General features: G+C 37.8%; 1 protein-coding gene across 1 annotated transcript in view; it reads right to left on the bottom strand.

Moving 5' to 3' along the window:
* Zw10 (Zeste-white 10) overlaps positions 1-20,713 on the bottom strand; it is a 196,409-nt gene that overhangs the window by 175,128 nt on the left and 568 nt on the right. The window contains exons 2-3 of the mRNA XM_067153573.2: positions 11,407-11,609; positions 1,772-2,585 (exon numbers count right to left, since the gene is read on the bottom strand). Coding sequence (XP_067009674.1) covers positions 1,772-2,585; positions 11,407-11,609 — 1,017 coding nt within the window. The remainder of the gene's footprint in view (positions 1-1,771; positions 2,586-11,406; positions 11,610-20,713) is intronic.

Raw genomic sequence — 20,713 nt, 5'->3', positions numbered from 1 at the left:
TTTAAGTGACTTACATTTTACTTCTTCAGATATTTACAGCGTCTAGCCCCGTCATTTTTATATCGCCTCTTCTACTGATCCGCAGTGAACTTGATCTTCTATTTTCTTTTTCCTATGCATTGTTTTTCATGTTTTAATCGGCTGATGATGACCTGGATTAGGGTCGAAACTGGTACCACTTCTACTTATTATTAAATAAGAATGTAATCACTGCATTTCTTATTCTTTTGTATTGAGTAGGTTGAACCTCTTTATTTATTATTTCAATTTTAACCATTTAGGTGAAAATCTCCGACCCAGCCAGGAATCAAATCCAGGGCCCTCTGAATTGAAGAGCACTAAGCTGAAACATTGAGCGAAGGAGCCAGACATAATAATAATATCGTAAGACCATGACGCAGATGACCTGAAATGGTGCCATTTAGGTGGCTTGCCTACCAATTTTGAAATTTTGAAATTCTGACTGTGCCACTATCTAGCAATGAAAGCAGAAATCTACTGAAACAGATACTGTGGCTGAAATAATTTAATTTTGTTGGGCAACACTGTGTGCGCCACCAGAGATCTTTAACATGCCAACAACCTGTCAGCATCAGGATAAGAGGAGATGGTGAAAGTGATTATGATTACAGAAATGTTGTGAAAAGTAATACTAGGTTCACCATGATTTAAGCAAGCTTCAACTGAAATCACATAAATTCACATTTTAGATGATGATTATTATTGATGTTTAAAGGGGCCTAACATCTAGGTTGCCAGTCCAAAATTCACATTTTAAAGGGTCTATTTCTGAATTTTCAGTTGTTTCTTAACTATCCTAGCTCAGGAAAGTTCTAATTTCTTTCAGAACTGAAGAGTCAGCTCCTAAATATAGCTTACAACTGAAACAATTAAATGAATATTAATCCAAAAATATTTTATATTTTCATCAGATTTTATGGTTCACAAAGATAAACGGTGGTTAACTAGAAAAAAAGTTTTAAATGGTAAATTAGAAGAGGCCTACACTAGATAAATGGGTCGCTGTGGTGAAGACAACTGTGTACTAACATAAATTAAGCTGAGAACCTTGATAAACTATTTCATGCATTGCCGAAATCTAAGAATTGTAAATGAAAGCTTTGGTGCAAGATAGGGGTAACTTTGTTTTCTCAAATTTTTCAGGAGAGAAGAAGAAAACTGATCTAAAAATCTAGTAAGGCTTGAAGGAGTTAAAAGTATATAGTTAACAAAAAATCCTTTCCTTTTCTTCTCTTCTATTTTCCAGTCTTTATCCAGCTTTCTTCTTGTTCAAAGGATGATTACCTAGTTGTACTTCCCCTTATAACAACCACCACCACCACCATGTTTCTTCTTGTTCTACTCTACCCATGCCAAGATAGAAGATCTGTCAAGATGCTCCTCAATGATTTTGATGCCCGCCTTCCTGATTTAGCAGGGAAGCAGAAATTAGAAAATCAGGGGCTAAGAAGAGATTAATATAGAAGAGGGATTGATGAGGAGAGAACCTGTCTATTCGAAGAGAGCAGTGAATGAAGATATGGAGATTGCCCTTCTCCTTTTGTGTTTGTCCTTGTCTTCTCTTTCTAGCACTCCCTTTTCCTGCACTGACCTGTCATTATGTTTGTCCTATTATGTATTCCTTTTCATGTTCCTATTTTATACCATCTGATACAAGGAATAAGATGATATTTGTGAATTTTAAAGCTAACCCCCATCCTCTGTTCTTCTACCCAATCCTTCAACGTTTCATTTCAAAGAAAATACTAACCAATTTCCAAGAGTTTATTGTGAAACTCCTCTGCTTTGGCTGCAACTGCTTCAAAAGATTTTAAATCATTACTATGACTAGGAATTGTGTCTGCTAAACAATTCTTGATGAGAAGTTCACAAAATTCATCCGAGATCACTTTACCCAACTTTCTTAAAAATGTCACATTCTGGTCAGTCTCTAAACTTAGATACTTGCAAAAGAAATTAAACACTTTTCCCAAATTTGTTAGAACTGTCACATAATCTGGTTTCTCCGATGACGATATTGTCTCCACATCCAAGACAGCTGTTGTAGAGTCAGTTACAGTTTCCACGGATCCAAAATGAGAAATTAATGGTGACAAAATGAACTTCATCACTTTATTACCAAATTTGCTCAATTCATAATCTAAATTTTTGATATAACTTAAAGCTTGAAACATGTGTTCTATTTCATTTAAGCGCGAGATATCAATCTTCAGGCAAACTCGTTTGCGATCTTTTTCTGTTTCTCTTTCTTCCCACATTAAGCAGTGTTTCCAACATTCAAACATATCAAAGAGAAAATGTTCATGAACATATATTTTTTCCTTTTTTAAAGCTTTATAGAGTTTAACTTCTGGATTCGAAACTTTATCAAGAAGTTCTTGCATTTGCTGGAGTTTTTTTGCTGTTTCCAAATACTTTCCATTCTCCTTGGCACTGATAGCCTCCTTTAGTAAATTATCCAAACTTACAAGCTGTTTCACTTCATGTAACATGAGAGTAACTTCCTGAAGGGATGAGGATAAGCTTTTTAGTTCTCCAGTGGAATTCTCCAAGTCACGCTTTGTCTAGAAAGAGAGAAAGAAAAGGATGAAATTCAGACCTAATAAAGAATTCATCAAATGAGCACATGCAGCACACTCCACAAATAAATTAAATTATATAATAGGCTACTACCTGAAATGCAATGTCACAGCATGATACAATCTTTGCATTTGAACATACTGATTTATTTAAAAAATCTTAAAACATATGTGCCAGTACATAGCTTTATTAAACATAAAACCCCTTATAAGCAAAGAATTCCAATTTAAAAGTCACAAAAATCACAGAAGTCTACAACTGGGTTTGTTCAAGGCTTAATGTCCCCATGTGCTCCATATTTTCACAGCTGATTTTGAGTCTGTTTGCTACCAAAGATGCTTGCCATCAATCCAATGCTGCTTCAACCCTTCCATGTGTCTTGTCAACCAACACAATGTCGTTAGTGTAGAACACGGTCCACGGCCTTACAAGGAGTTAACAATGTTGAAGAGAATTCAACTTAGTTTCAATACTAGATTCACATCGACATCAACAAGTTAACTGTCCGAGATGCCTGCACTGGGTTTTAACCTGAAGGGACGCAGATACAAGCAAGAGCTTGAATTTAATATAAAGACACATAGGCCATTTCAATAGAAAAAACTAGCAATTGCTCTACATAATTCCTCCAATATCTTCTACATATCACATCTAGGTATCATGAAGCAAACATGAGGAACTATGTACCTACAATATAATTATTAAATTAATGTAGTAATGGTCCACCTTTCAATACTATAATATGCAATATTCTAAATTACATTAATTAGGGACTAGTTTCAGTCGGGGCTGGCCATTTTCAGCCTTAATGTAAAACATCTAATAACTAAACAAATGTACATGCACACAATTGATATAAAACAAATGAAACAAATATATACAAATTGACATTAAAAACTGGGATGAAATTATGAGTAAATTTGAAAATAACTTGGTTCTAACATCATGAGTATGCTCATCATCGAGACTCTTTCATGTATTAATATGCACAGTCTGAAGCACACACAACAATAGGCCACACACAACATGCTGTATTGAGAGGTTAACTTCATGGGCACCGCAATGAATTGCAAATTTTATACCAGACACAATGTATCTGTTTTAACCACATCTTCATGTGCCGTCCTGATAATGTCCAACAACATTTCAGCATGATTTAACAAGCACCACGAGAACATCTCATTTTATTACTTTGATTGATGATCAAACAACATCTAACAGTTCTCCATCAGCTAGTGGTTATTTAAAGCGGTGTTCAATGACTTGCATATGGCTAACACCACTCAAATAGATTTGGTGATAAACTACGGGATCAACATTTACCAGTTCCCGTTTACAATTGAATTAGTAATGATTAGCAGTATTAGAACTAACAGTTCTGTGTATAATAATACATGAAAGAGTCTCGATGATGAGCATACTCATGATGTTAGAACCTAGTTATTTTCAAATTTACTCATAATTTCATCCCAGTTTTTAATGTCAATTTGTATATATATATTTCATTTGTTTTATGTCAATTGTGTGCATGTACATTTGTTTAGTTATTAGATGTTTTACATTACATTACATTAAGGCTGAAGATGGCCAGCTCCAGCCGAAACTAGTCCCTAATTAATATGATTTAGAATATTGAATATTGCGTATTGAAAGGTGGAACATTACTACATGAATTTAATAATTATATTGTAATTACAATACGGATCAGAACCATGAAATTTATAATCTATGATAACTGTGTACCTATACAAGATGCATGATGGATAGGTTGCAGCAGATGTAACAGCAATGAACGACATCTCAATGCTACGTAAACTTTAAGACTGAAGTAAGAATGAAGTCATTTCATACCAAAATCTCACCTGGGAAGAGTCTTTTGACTCTGGCAAATGGGAGTGAGTTGCGTCGTTGCAATTCATCTAGCAACAATAACATAAGGACTCGGCAAGTTTGAGTTCTCTAGCCTCTCTCACTTCCACTCCAAGCACATAACCTACAAGAGGTGCCCCTGTTAAGCCGAGCAACCCAGTGAAAGGTTTGGGTACCCAATCCCAGCGGGAAACTGAGTCGGCAAGCCAATCAGTGCGGAAGGATCACCAATCCGTCATTGAAGCAGGCGTGGTGATTAAGCTTCACACCCTTTAAGTCAAATGATGAATGACATTAAGGTTAATAAATTCTCTGGAGGTAAAATATTCCCACAATCGGATCTCCGGGTGGGAGCAGCTTTGATGTCACAGAAACAAAGATCTATTACAAAGAAACCTCAAATATTCAATGTCTGTACCTATAACTGTCGCTCATTGCTAGGTAGTGACAGACTACAAGAGATTGAAGAAGAACTTGGGAAGATCAACTGGAGTGTTGTTGATCTAAGTGAAATACGTCGGAAAGGGGAAGACTGTCTCCTCTTAAAATCTGGAAATTTGTTTCATTTCTGTGGCGAGCCAGAAGGAAAACTGAATGGAGTTGGGTTTCTAGTAAACAGGAACATCACTGACAAGATATCGGTACTAGAAGGAGTATCCAGCAGAATAGCTCGAATGGCACTGCTGGTGGCTTCAAGTAGCCTATGCAGTGGCCTCCATGGTATCTTGGTAGGTGTGCTAAGTACCAACTGATGAGCCCAATTTAGCACACAAGGGCAAAACGCAGGCAACCAAGAATGAGTTAGCTGGAAAATTTATAATGTCCAATAACGGACCATTTATATTAGTATTATAAATTTACTCATTCAAGACAAATATTTCATGTTCCCTATGGGAATCAACATCTATATCATCTGATGGCCAGGCAGGCATCAATTTTTGGAAGTGAGACATAGTCTCTCATAGTGCATTGGCACTGCTGGTGGCTTCAAGTAGCCTATGCAGTGGCCTCCACAGTATGCACTAGCCTTGCGTCTCGGTAGGTGTGCTAAGTACCAACTGATGAGCCAACCTTAGCACATGAGGGCGAAACGCAGGCAACCAAGAATGAGTTAGCTGGAAAATTTATAATGTCCAATAATGGACCATTATATTGGTATTATAAATTTACTCATTCACGACAAATATTTCATGTTCCCTATGGGAATCAACATCTATATCACCTATAAACTTGGCAAATCAGTGGTGGGCAACTACGGGATTGATGACAGGAATGACCGAGGGGAGAGACTAGTCCAATTTGCAGAATATACCAACATGCCAATAATGAACACGTTCTTCAAAAAGCATCCTAACCGAAAATGGACATGGAGAAGCCCCAACTTCAGTGTTAAAAACAAGATAGACTTTATTCTGTCAAATACGCCTCGGTTTTAAACAAAGTCAATACTGGCAGTGATCATCGACTTGTAACAGTAAGAATTGAAATCAATGTAAGAGATGAAAGAAAAAAAACTCGTAAAAAGGAAGACAAACGTAATCAATCGCAAAAATTTAGAAGAAACAAAGAAGAATTCCAAAAAGTCATCCAAAGAAAGTTTCAGGTAACAAAGGAAGAAGACCTAGCATAAATGTTAGTTGTAACTGCACAAGAAGTAGGTGGCTTATATAAGAATAACTACCCACCAAATAAATTCAGTGATCGTCGCCACAAGACCTATCTGTGTCGGTGCGACATAAAGCCCCTAGCAAAAAAAAAAAAAAAAATAAATAAATAAATTCAGTGACAAAACCAAAGACCTGCTACAGAGGAGAAGAGAAATGAAAATTCGAACTGATCGGGACACAATAGAATATTCTGAGCTACGTAAGACCTTAAGAAGAGAAATGAAAGCTGATATACAGAAGTTCAATGAAGAAACCTTACGAACAAGTGTAGAGAACATAAGTTTAAAGGCAGCTAAACGTAAGCTCACAATTGGTAAAAAACAGATCATAGCAATTGATGGAGGCAATGGTCGAATTACTGAAAAGGAGGAGATTTTGAATTTAATCACTTTTATAGCAGTCTGTATAGTAAAACAAAGGAAATTTCGAAAGCACCTGACCTAAACAGTGTAACTGAAGTTCCAGATATACATCCTTCGGAAGTAAGATAGGCTATAGACAACATGAAGAAAGGAACTGCTGCTGGTGATGATGATCTTTCTGTTGATATTCTGAAGCTTACAGGTGATGAAACAGTAAACCACTTGGCTAAAATCTTCACTTCTTGTTTACACAATGCTTCAATCCCAGCATCATGGAATAAAGCAAAGATAGTATTATTGCATAACAAAGGAAGTATTCACAATATCCAAAACTATTGTCCTATAAGCCTGCTCTCTGTTTTGTATAAACATTTTATGAAGATCTTTTTACACAGAATCAGCTCTACTCATGACTCAGCCCAGCCAGTTGAACAAGCAGGATTCCGCAGCAGCTTTAGCACAATGGACCACATTCTGGCTCTGCGTGAAGTGATTAGCAGAGCAAATGAATACCAGATGTCTCTGTGCATAGCCTTTGTTGATTTTGAAAAGGCATTTGATACAATTAGCCATTCAGCTATCTTACAAATCTTAGATGAGCAGGGAGTTGATATGGCTTATATCAGAGTTTTCAACAACATCTACAAGACCTCTTCAGCCTTTGTTAATGGCGGTGAAGCAACTCCAGAATTCCCCATCGGAAGAGGTGTTAAACAAGGTGGTCCAATCTCTCCAAAGCTATTCTCAGCTGTTTTGGAGATGGTAATGTCGAAGTTAAATTGGGAAGGAAAGGGTATAAGGATCAATGGCAGAAGGGTTAACAACTTGAGATTTGTTGGTGACATTGCATTACTGGCAAACGACAATGACGACTCCAGACATTAATTACTGATCTTGCCATGAAATGTGAGTCAGTCGGCTTGAAGATGAAGCTTTCCAAAACAAAAGTCATGTCCAACAAGTGGGTCACAGCAGGAATTGTGAACATGAACAACATGCCGTTAGAGAAGGTCAATGAATATATCTATCTGAGCTAGTTGATGAATATGAAATGTGATATAAGACCAGAAATTTTTCGACGCATTAAGCTAGGATGGCAGGCGTATGGAAGAAACTCGACTGTCGTAAGATCAAATATGCCAGTAAATCTGAAGAAAATAGTTTATGATCAGTGCATTCTACCTGTGCTGACTTACGGCTGTGAGACCTGGACACTGAACGAATTTGCAAAAGGGAAACTTAGGGCAGCGCAGAGAGGCATGGAAAGGTCAATGCTGGGTTTTACAAGGAAAGATAAGAAGAGAGCAGATGACATCAGATCAGTCACTAAAGTTAATGACATTCTTGAGAGAATAGCCACCTTAAAATGGCAATGGGCTGGACATATAGCTCGAAGGGAAGATGACAGATGGATGAAGCTAGTGTTAAAATAGAGTCCAAGAGATCATCAAAGGCCTAGAGGAAGACCGCCAGACAGATGGGACAAAGACATCAAGAGAATAGCTGGTGCTACCTGGCAGAGAACTGCTCGAGACCGTTCTACCTTGAGAGTTCTGCCAAAGACTTACCTGAGTTCACGACTTAAAGAGGCCACATCATGTAATGATAGAATTGGCTGATGATGATGATGATGATGATTCAGCACTTTATTTACATATTTTATGCCTACATTGGAGCACTTAAATCAATACATTTGAGTTAATTTCTTCTTTTTCTTCTCCCAGAACTTCCTCATCCTCTCCGACCTGGAAGACCTTTGTGTGTCTGATATAGTATATTGTTTTTGCAGGTGATAAATGTCATTGTTAATCCGTATTGAAGATACTGAATGTAGGATGCTATAGGGTTTATTGTGTCACTTATTCAATACATTATAAAGTTTAAACACTTAGGAATTTAATATTAAATCCATTTGAGACATGTTTCGCCCTTCATTGAGGGCATCATCAGTCATAGTACCTCCTCAAGGCATAAATCAGCTACCTGATTAGTAATTAAATTGTAAACATTAAGATACATTACAATGGGAAAGTTAAGCAAAAAAGAAAAACATGTTCAGTGATGATACAGTTAAACAATATAAGTTTACAGACACAGTAGTCGGCACCAATGTACATCACTTTTCTTATGCAGCGGGTGGATTATCGCTGCATTCCATTCCTCGGGAAGCTTCTCCGTGTTCCAAATATCAATGATGTATTTATGTAGGTTTTGAATAGTCTAATCATTAGCATTCTTCCATATTTCTGCTACTATTTGATTCTCTCCTGCTGCTGTGTAGATTTTAAGTGCATTAATTGCTGTTTTCAATTCATTGTAACTGGTGGTATAATCTTTTGTAATGGAGTTTTATTTTTTGGGTTAGGGTCAAATTCTAAATGTTCCACAGGATCCTCACAATTAAGTAACTCTTTAAAGTATTCTGCAAGGATGTTAGCATTATGTTGATTATTGTGTGCCATTTTTCCATTTTTATTTCTTAACATAAGTGTGGGAGGGGTAAACTTAGATTGATATTGCTTGAATGTTTTTTTTTTGCTAGTTGTTTTACGTCGCACCGACACAGATAGGTCTTACGGCGACGATGGGACAGGAAAGGGCTAGGAGTGGGTAGGAAGCGGCCGTGGCCTTAATTGAGGTACAGCCCCAGCATTTACCTGGTGTGAAAATGGGAAACCACGGAAAACCATTTTCAGGGCTGCCGACAGTGGGGTTCGAACCTACTATCTCCCGAATACTAGATACTGGCCGCACTTAAGCGACTTCAGCTATCGAGCTCGGTTGAATGTTTTGTAATAGTCTCTTGTTTTATAAATGTATAAAAACATTTTAATGTCTCTGTCTCCCCTAAAGAAGTCACTTTCTATGGAGTTAGTCACATTGCCAACTGAAAGTTTTGACACAGTTATCTGAGTGGTTTGTATACAAGTCATTTTATTAAACAAATAGGTATAAACAAAACCCTTTTACATGAACAATGCACTAGTATTATTGTAAGTCATTAAATAGTACTTAAAATACACATAAAAACTGCCTAAAATACAAATATGTTATTCGTTGCCTCTGTTCTGCACACGTGATGCAGTCGTCATCACTGACAGGTTCCTCTCTTGCAGTCTTCAAGTTTTTATAGTAGTGGTGATGAATAGGAGGTATAAACTTCAAGAGGTCTATTCATCCTTCTTTTTTGCCATGGTGATCGGTCTGGATGTGCTATAAAGAAGATCTTGTGGAACATTAGGTAGGCTTTCTAAAGGACGCCCGTTTCCATTTTTCTTCTGGATATTAATTTTTCCAAAAGGTTTTTCTGTGAAGAAAGTAATTTTTGGTTCAGCCTTCTCAATCCTGATCCATCTTATTGTCAGCCAGTTAACTGGTTCACCTTTGACACTTCGTTTCATGTTAGTGATACACTTTTCTAAGTTTTCCGTTGAATACAAGTTTTCATGGTTCATTTCTGTGAGGGTATATTTGTTTGTTTACCTGCAGCCAAGAATGATATACCAATCCCTTGGAGAATAGATATGGCTACAAGTTTTTGCTTTTTTCAATAAAAGAAAAAGCTGCGGAGTTAATCACTTTGGTCACTGAAACCACTAGTAAAATGTTCCGGTGCCAGAGCAGATAGCGCATTCTGGCGGCGAAACATTTAACTGTGGAGTTAGTTGTTTTGGCCACTGACAAATATTCAGTGATGCTACCCAACCATGTTATTACTTGCACTTGTCAAAATTTTGGAGTTAGTCGGCTTGGCTTCTGAACGCCTTATATATACATGTGAAGACATCATTTAAGTAAATAATAATACTTCTTAAGAGACTTACAACATTACCGATGATTGCAAGCACCAGATTTTGTACAACTATGGACTCTAAAACGGGAATGAAAATATATGCAAGACACGCATAATCAAGTCCATGAAAGGTTTTATACTTATTATTTTAATGTATTTTAATGTGTTTATTGCATTTGTACATATAACTTAGATTTAATCTTAGGATAGATTTTACAGTTAAATTTCTAGTCCTGAAGAAGATAGTTTTATTCCCACGTACTTGAAAGTCAAATCATAGCACATAACCAACTCACACTCAACACACCCAATTTGGACACAATCAGACATGGTGTTTCCTTATGGCATCTTCCTTTAGACAGGGTAATGTCAATTATTGCTTGATAGATATGTAAAGGTATTTATGTTCAGCTGATGATGACAAATTTGGGTCGAAAGTGGTACTGTAAGTTAATTCTTACAATAAACAGTATTGATAAGGTGGAAACCCTTTCTTATCTGTACATGATTGAGCGAAGTCGGAGATCTGTTTTTCCTTCACCCCGTATTTGCTGCAAAAAAAGCATATGGCAAAATTCCAGTACATGCTGCAAACGATGTTCATTTGCCGACAGTCACGGCCAGTTCAATTCACGGTGTAAGTGTTATTCAAGGAGCAAAGCAATTTCGTATTTCATTTGTTGACAGTCACGGCCAGGTCAGTCCCACCATTTAAGTATTATCCAACGAGGAAAGCTATTTCATATTTCATTTGTTTTGCGGTGTTGCGACGTCCACTTTTATGAACTTCAATTACATTTGAACTACATATATGTAAACAGAGTTCAGTTTTATACAACACAACAAAGTTGTAATCTCAGTTCATTTTCAGAAATAGGTTTTAAATTGATCTCCAGTCAGATGTCTTTATACAACCGGGCCTAAGAGAGCTAAATGTATTATTTATATAATTGAAATTAATTTTCATTTTATGACCTTTGTTTGCAATACAGTTTTATTACAATTCTTCCCATTTCATTATGACATAGTTGCAACCATAATAAGAAATCAATCTCTTGACACAACAAATACAAAAGCCAGTCACAACACACATTCTTAAAAACCTAGTACTTACCCGGGTTTTAACTCGGTCGTCGAGTACTTCCATCTCCCCAGAAATCAGCTTCAATCTTGATACAAGCGCATGACTTTCAGCTGGTAATTTTGAGAAGCTGACGTACGTTTCTTCTATTTCTCTCTTCACCTCGCATTTCAACTCGTACACTGACTTGGTAATGTCCGAAATCTTGATGATCAAATCTTCCATTTCAGCCTTATCTGCAACCAAAATATAAAGCATAAATGTAACATAGATTATTTTAAACTCAATTTATGATATCAGACACAAAACAGAAAAGAATGAACCATCTGGTACATTGCTATTTGAATCACAAACAATGTCGTCTATATTAACATTATAAAGAGAGGAAGTTTACAAGTTTGTGTGTATGTGGAGGCCAATCTCCAGAACTATTCAACCTTATTCTTATTCTTCATGGCCTTAATCCTAATTTAAGATGGAACTCTATATGGATTCGGCCCAGTTTTTTGGCCAGATGCCCTTTCCGGCAAACGCTACATGGAAAGCAGCACACACTATTGTGTGTTTCTGCCGTGATTACGGTAAAACCTTACTAATGGGTGTGCAAAAGAGAAGAGAGGTTAGGAATTCAACATGGTGTGGCTTGCACATCACAGCACGTTACACAAGGCTGCCAACTTAGGAAGTTGGGAACTTAGATCTGGCTAGGGACAAGACCATTGGTTTTTAGTTTCCCCTTGTCAGCAGCGCTTTCTAAGTTCAACAGTGGACACAACTTGAATTAATGAACATTGACTTACCTTCACTATGGACTTATTCATTTTTTAAAAATCAGTGAATTTCACTCCTTCCATACGTAATGTTTTCATCAGGGATACAGTACTTGTACCTGACACATGCCATCATACTTTCAAACTTCGCAGTTTTATTTTCATAGAAAGTTGCAGCTCTGCGGACAGACATGATGTGAGCCCTTATCGGAGAAAATAGTGCTCTTCATTACATGCTGGCCAATACAGCCAACAGGATCAAAGAAAATAGCTGATATTCTCTGATTTACATAGTTTCTGTTTTAATATTCCTATATAAGTAAGAATGCTTCTAGACGAGGTTTGATGGATCCCTGGCAAGAATAAACGAAGGACTTTCCTCTCTGCTACTTCAGGTATCATTTTACAGCTTTTTTACATGCTTTTCTCATTACTAAACATGCAACCCCGTTAGTAAACTAAGTTACTGTGTTTAGTAGTGTAGAGTGTTGTGTATATATCAAGAGAAGTATATTGAGACAAAGACAAACAATCCTTGAAGGAATTTTCTAATGTTGTTAAAATCCTTGGCCCTGCCGGCAATCGAACCCAGGGCTCTCTGAACCAAACACCAGTACGCTGTTCATTCAATCAAGAAATTGGACTCCCAAACTGCTCACCAAATTTCAGTAATTCTTTCAGAGTTAGAAAACTTATTTCTTCCTAGTGCATACATTAGCTTATTAGGGGTGCAGGTAGTTCATAAAAAATGCATTTACTTCCTAATAACAGTTTTACAGAAAAAGATACTTTTCGGTATTTTGGCACATAATTTGATAAAATCAAAAATAATGGGTATATTGTCAGTCATATTTAAAAAAGGATACACCATACATTAATTACATGTATTATTTATGTGGTATTGTATTGTTTCTGGAACAGTTTTTGTTGACTTGACATCAGCCTACGATACAGTTAATCACCATATACTGTTTTGTAAATTGCACAGAATAACTAAGGACTATAAACTCACCCAAATGACTGAGTGCTTTCTACAGAACAGAAGTTTTTTTTGTTGAATTCCAAGGCCAGAGGAGTAGATGGAGGAACTTAAAGAATGGCCTTCCACAAGGGAGTGTGCTAGCACCTATACTTTTCAACATCTACACCAATGATCAGCCTCGCCCACAAGGGACAAAGAGCTTTATTTATACAGACGATGTTGCTCTGGCAGCTCAAGAGGAAACGTTTGAACTAGCTGAAGAGAAGCTCTCCCATGCTCTATAAATTCTAAGCGGTTATTACCAAGAGAACCAACTAAAACCAAACCCATCAAAAACACAAGTCTGTGCCTTCCACCTAAAAAATCGTCAGACAGCGAGAAAACTGCAAGTGATTTGGGAAGGTAAAATATTAGAACGTTGCTTCACTCCCAAATATCTAGGAGTAACTCTTGACCGAGCACTAACCTATAGAACGCAGAATACCAAAAGGAAAGTATTTGCAAGGAACAACATTATCTGGAAAATATTGGGTTCAACCTGGGGGACGCATCTTCTCCTTTTAAGAACATCAGCAATAGCCCTCTGTTATTCAGCAGCAGAATACGCCTGCCCTGTCTGGTGTAGATCTAGTCATGCTAATCAAGTGGATGTCGCCTTAAATGAAATCTGCAGACTCATTACAGGATGACTGAGATCTACACCACTTGATAAAGTTTATTGTCTAGCAGGTATCCCACCTCCAGATATTCACCGTGAGTGTGCATCCAGACTGGAGAAATCTAAAGCACTGAACCTGATGACCCATACTTTATATGGGTACCATCCAGCAACCCAACGGCTCAAATCAAGGTAAAGCTTTCTCCATACAACTGAAAGCCTCACTGAATCACCATCAAACTTCAGAGTGAATTCATGGCGTTCCAGATCCAGCCACCTTGCAGGGTGGATGACGCCTTCTGAAAGACTTCCTCCAGGCCACGAGGAAAGCTGGTCAATACGGAAGACGCTCAACAGGTTGCGTTCAGGAGTTGAAAGAACAAAGACCAACATGAGAAAGTGAGGTTTTGTTTGTGACTCCATTCCAGGGGCGAAGCGTCAGGGGAGACAGGGTAGACAGCGTGTAGCCTTAACATTTTGTGAAAGAAATATTGTCTAGTTAATTCAATTACTTTTTAGAACATTAAATATTTCCAGATTCGTGACATTATTGTATTCCCCGCTTTACTTATTTTCGTCTCACTTCGGCAATGCTAAGGCTCGCGTTAGTTACACGAAGCAGGTAGGCGAAAGTAGACGCTGTCCATTCTGTGTTTTTTCCCTTTGATTTTCAAAGCTTTCAGATAGAGCAACACTAACGATATCTGTAGGTGCTGACTGTGGAACTATGACTTTCCTATAGCGAGATGTCTCCGCCCAGTAGACAGACTTACCAGCGTCTCTTCTTGCTCTCATTGGCTAGTATTTGGATCTCTCTTATAAAGGTGCTCTTATTGGCTACCATCTTAGACATGCTTTTAATGTTATTAATTTGAGTTTACTTTATTATAAGACACGTTTAAAAATAAATTTATAATATTTAAATACGAAGTATAGTAAACTTACACCTAATAAATGAATGACAGCATCAAAACCCTTCAAGTACGTGCATTTTCTTGCCCGCCAATATTAGTTGCGGTATTATAACCCCAAAAACTATTGGCTTCCAGTCTTAATAAGGTACGGTACTCCAGAGTACGCATACGGAAAAAATTGCTTAACTTGATGCTGTATATTCCGTTAAAGTTCTAGTGAACGCGCTATGAGTACATTCAAATGGTAAAACGTATTTAAGAAATTGGATGACCAACCAAAGACTGTCTAACTTGGGAACTCTAGCTATAGAGAAGAATTTTCTGTGGAATCTTAGCAAGACGCCTGACTTCAAGACAAGAGTAATAGATATATTTGCCGAAATGAAGGACAGGCGGATTAAACTCATTTACAAAAATATTGTTTAAGGTGACTTGTACGAACAACTATTTATTTCTTATTTCTCTTATTAAATCTACATAACAATGAAATATATTGCTATTTTTATTGTAAAAGTATGTTGTTATATGACAACTCCCGCGGCCTATTTCGTCTATATTTAAAAATAAAACAAGTGCACGTAGGGTTATAGCAATACTGAATACAGATGTATGTTGCAAGTGACTAATCTCATGTTTTAATCCGTATTGAAATCTGTTGATATACAATAATAAAGTTTTAATAAAACTTTATTATTGTATATCAACAGATGTATGTGTCGAAAACAAAATTCCATATAATAATATGATTAAAACAGTTAAAAAAAAAGAAATCTCTGTCTACCCCCTTACTTAGTTCACGCTTCGCCACTGCTCCACTCTATGTGAATGTGGTGAAGAACAGACAATGAGCCATCTTCTTGTTTGTAACTTGTGTCCAACTACTTGGTCTCTCCAGAATGTGATCGACGCTACCAAGGAAGCATGTAAATTAGCCGCTTATTGGTCACACCACATTTAATTAATTTTGTATTTATGTAGAGCATAAATCACATCATTACCTGCCATCATCAGAAATGTTTAATGATTATAGTACCAGATTTGTTATTGTTCTGTATAATTATAAGTATAATGTATGTTTCTGACACAGTTAAATAAATAAAGAAATAAATAAATTTATGTGGTGAGGAAGAAATACGGAAATGTTAAGTGTTAATAACTAACACTTATTTCAGGAGGATCACCGGTTGTGGAGTTCACAGCAAAAGAAATGGAGAAAACAGAGAGCCAATTTCATCAGCAGTCAGCACACTTTTCTCCGCAGTGCATTTCCACACCAATAAGAGATTGTCAAGTCTGGACAACTGCAGGGAATGGATAACTAGGTTCATGACGGCCAGTGTTATGATGGCCGAATCCTGAACAGAACATTTTCTATACTGTATTTTCTAGCCCATTGCAACCTGAAATACATATATCATATGTCGGCAGTTTTCCAGTAAAAAGCAACTATACACCTTGATGTTAATATGTTAACAAAAATGAGAAATTCTGCACTTCCAACATTAACCGAGAAAGCAGCTCTCCAAAACATTTATATGGAGTGTGCTGCTCTACAGCAAGGAAATGTGGACTCTTGGTTCAGCAGAAAGGAAGAGAATTGATGCCTTTGAGATGTGATGTTACCGGAGAATCCTCAAAAGATCATGGGTAGACAAGGTTACTACGCAGGGATACTTGGTGGGTCCACACCTATAGGTATGGGCGACTATTGCCCACGCTATTGATGGGTGCCGCTGACGGCTCCAATGCAAGGAGTAGACCCAGAGTGGAGTACATCGACCAATCATCAGGGACCTAGGCTGCTTCTCATGCCTGGAGCTTAAGAGGCTGGCCAAGGGCAGGCAAGAGTGGAAAAGAGTAACAATCACTGCAAACCAATCCTAGGATTGATTACTAGAAAAAAAGAATAATTTAGACATTCTGGTTTGCTAACACCAATCACCAGTGCAGGGGGTTCCCAAAGCCAAGTTATTTTGTTGAGTAGATGTAGTGTGTGCCACCACAGATCTTAATATGCCAACAAAGACAGTGTGTGTCAAGACTTTTATTCAATAATTAAAAATTAGCTACTTGGATCAAACTCGCCAACTTGGGATCAGGGGTTGGACACTATCTTTGAACTACCAGGGTAGAGATTCCTTTCACTGATTGAATTTCAAAAAGCAAGTACTTGCGTTAAACAAATGGTTTGACAAATTCATATTACCTAAATTTGTTATAATGGAAGACATTTCTCTTCAGTTTTGACTTAATTAATTTATAACTCTGAGGTTCTTCCATCTGTCAAAAGTAATTCAGTTTAACATAAAATTAAAAAATACCTCAAAAAGAAAGCATTTATTAACAGATTATGCCTGAAAAAGATACCATTTTATGTTATACTTAATTAGTTTTGACAATATAAGGAACCTCAGTTTATAGACTGTAATAGTAAGAAAATCATGTGTAATAGGTAAGAGGTTAACAATTTTGGGATAATTCAGTTATTAATTTTCAGTTTTGATACCTCAGCAGCGTATTTCATTATAATCCTACTCATTCATATAATTGCTTATTTGGTACCAATCTTATTTTTGTCACTATAGAGTCTTTTCGAATACGTCATCTTATCGAGTCCTCCAATTAAGCTGAATAAATAAAATTAAGACTACTCTGCACAAGTTCCATGAGGATATGGTGTTTAAGCTTTAAATCCCATAAAACTAAGTGGAGAATTAGTTGGATGACATTCAACTTACCGAGGAAAAGCCCAAGATAAAAATTATACGTAGTATTCATAGACTACGCAAACCCATTTGACTCGGTGAATAGGAGGCTTCTCATTGACAAGTTGGAGAGGTTAATTGGAAAATCTGAAGTTATATCACATATATCAAACCTGCTGGCCGAAAACTACACTCAGGTGGATGATGGAGTAGGAAAGTCAAACTGGATATCACAGACAATTGGAATACTTCATGGAGACCCACTCAGTTCTATATTATTCAGTGCTTTCACCTCTGATGTAGGGGGGCAATGATAATAGAATTGACCAATGCAAAAACGTAAATTCATGCAGATGACATGGCAATAACGGTAGAGGATATAACATATAACCAACAAATTGGACAAACATAAACAAATGAGGATTAATGAGGAGAAAACAGAAATAGTGGTATACAGAAAAAGTGGGAAACTAACAGACAATGAGTACATATTGTGTAATCAAGTTCGTCTCTAAAGAGTCAACAGCTTCAATTACCTGGGTGCGGACATTCAGACTACAGGCTGCAGCTTCAGAATCCATCCAAGATCTGGAATGGTCGCAGCAATAACATTGAAACTGATACAGCCATGGTGGTCTTTAGAGTGAATGTGTTACCAGTGTTAGTCTACAGGCTTGAGATTGTAGGAGAATTCCTGAACTTTAAAGAGTTAGAGGACTTGGAAAAGGTAAAATCAAGATACCTAAAACAAGCTCTGGGTGTTTCAACGTCTGCAAAATCACGGCTTGTTTACAAACATACATACATTATCATTATAGACTGTTATGCCTTTCAGCGTTCAGTCTGCAAGCCTCTGAGAATTTACTAAACGTCGCCACAATAATCGATTTGCACCTAGTGTTGTGGCCTCATTTAGTTCTATACCCCTTATCTTTAAATCGTTAGAAACCGAGTCTAACCATCGTCGTCTTGGTCTACCTCTACTTCTCTTACCCTCCATAATAGAGTCCATTATTCTCCTAGGTAACCTATCTTCCTCCATTCGCCTCACATGACCCCACCACCGAAGCCGGTTTATGCGTACAGCTTCATCCATCGAGTTCATTCCTAAATTAGCCTTTATCTCCTCATTCCGAGTACCCTCCTGCCATTGTTCCCACCTGTTTGTACCAACAATCATTCTTGCTACTTTCATGTCTGTTACTTCTAACTTATGAATAAGATATCCTGAGTCCACCCAGCTTTCGCTCCTGTAAAGCAAAGTTGGTCTGAAAACAGACCGATGTAAAGATAGTTTTGTCTGGGAACTGACTTCCTTCTTACAGAATACTGCTGATCGCAACTGCGAGCTCACTGCATTAGCTTTACTACGCCTTGATTCAATCTCACTTACTATATTACCATCCTGGGAGAACACACAACCTAAATACTTGAAATTATCGAACTGTTCTAGCTTTGTATCACCAATCTGACATTCAATTCTGTTGAATTTCTTACCTACTGACATCAATTTAGTCGTCTTGTTTACAAACTTGGGAGAAAAAACATTCTGATCTAGGACCTATGATGCGGACTTATGCTACCAGGTAGTGCCGCATACAACAGGCTGCTGCACAACTTACGAGGAAAAAAAGAGCAATGCATGGGAGGATTTCTAATCAACTGAGGACATGAATGACTGGAGATGGATACAAGAAAACTACCAACTGAGGCATGTCGTCACCAGATTTGCTATTCGCAGATTTCAATAATAACGTTATTTGCTTTACGTCCCATTAAAGACTTATATGGTTTTCGGAGATGACGAGGTGCTGGAATTTAGTATCGCAGGATTCTTTTACATGCCACTAAATCTACCAACATGAGGCTAATGTATCTGAGCAACTTCAAATACCACCAGACTGAGCCACGATCGAACCTGGCAAGTTGGGGTCAGAAGGTCAGCACCTCAACCATCTGAGCCACTCAGCGCGGCTTGCAGATTTCATTCGGCAGGTAAAAGATCTCTTGATAGCACATTTGGTATTTCTTCATCTGTTTACCCTCCAGGGTCGATTTTTCCCTCGGATTCAGCGAGGCATCCCACTTCTACCGCCTCAAGGGCAGTGTCCTGGAGCTTCAGACTCTGGGTCAGGGGATACAACTGGGGACAATGAGCAACACCTTGCCCAAGCGGCCTCACCTGCTATGCTGAACAGGGGCCTTGTGGTGGGTTGGTAAGACTGGAAGGGATAGGCAAGGAAGAGGGAAGGAAGCAGCCGTGGCCTTAAGTACCATCCCGGCATTTGCCTGGAGGAGAAGTGGGAAAACACGGAAAACTACTTCCAGGATGGCTGAGGTGGGAATCAAACCCACCTCTACTCAGTTGACCTCCCGAGGCTGAGTGGACCCCGTTAGCACATTTGGTATTTACCTGCCAAAATTCATTAAAACTCAGCCTTAGACATCCGAGAGAGATTCGGTTCACTCTGCCATCTAGTAGGCCTACAGTAAAACAGAACGTTGAAATTGATGAACAAGTAGCCAGATGGTATTGAATTACAATGCTTGCACATGGTAGCTGAGGCCATATGATTATTATTATTATTTCAAGCTATGCAGAAACACTGTATTCCATGAACCAAATGTACAATGTATGTAGGCTGTGTGGCCAGTTATACAAAATATATCATATTAAGATGTGTAATTCGAGACTCTGCTCAGTGTGCTTATTAAAAAATAACACTAACGGACAATGTGCGCACTGTATATACATACATTCACTCACAATGTATCAGCCATGTGGTTGGTGTGCTCCTCTAGGAACAGCTCTCCATTTCTCACGGCAATGGGCCTTCTCTTTTACTTGCCCAAAAGTGCGAACTCTCACTTCTTGCTTCAATTGATCAATGAAAGTGTGCTGTGGCCTTTCTTTTTGTTTCTTGCCCTCCAGTATTCCTACCATTATGTCTTGTAGTAAACCTTTGTGACACAGCGTGAGTCATCTTTCACGAAGTTGCCGAAGACAACTTGATTGAACATTTGTGACTTGAACAGTCCAAGGAATTTTAAGCAGGTGCCTCCAACACCACATTTCAAATGCCTGAATACAATTAGTCAAACTAGCATTCAGTGTCCATATTTCTCCACAGTATAATCCCATTGACCAAACAAATATCTAAACAAATCGTTTCCTGAGCTCTAGGTTCAAAGGAGTGTTGGTCAGCATTTAATGGCATTTGTAGAACACTGCTCTTGCCATTCCAAGCCGCAGCTTGACATCTTGGTGACAGTATCCATCCTCAGACATTATTCTTTCCAAGTATTTAAAG

This window comes from Anabrus simplex, chromosome 9, assembly GCF_040414725.1.
Source record: "Anabrus simplex isolate iqAnaSimp1 chromosome 9, ASM4041472v1, whole genome shotgun sequence".
Lineage (NCBI taxonomy): Eukaryota > Metazoa > Arthropoda > Insecta > Orthoptera > Tettigoniidae > Anabrus > Anabrus simplex.
The sequence above is the reverse complement of the archived record's forward strand: the minus strand, read 5'-3'. Positions and strand labels throughout refer to the sequence as shown.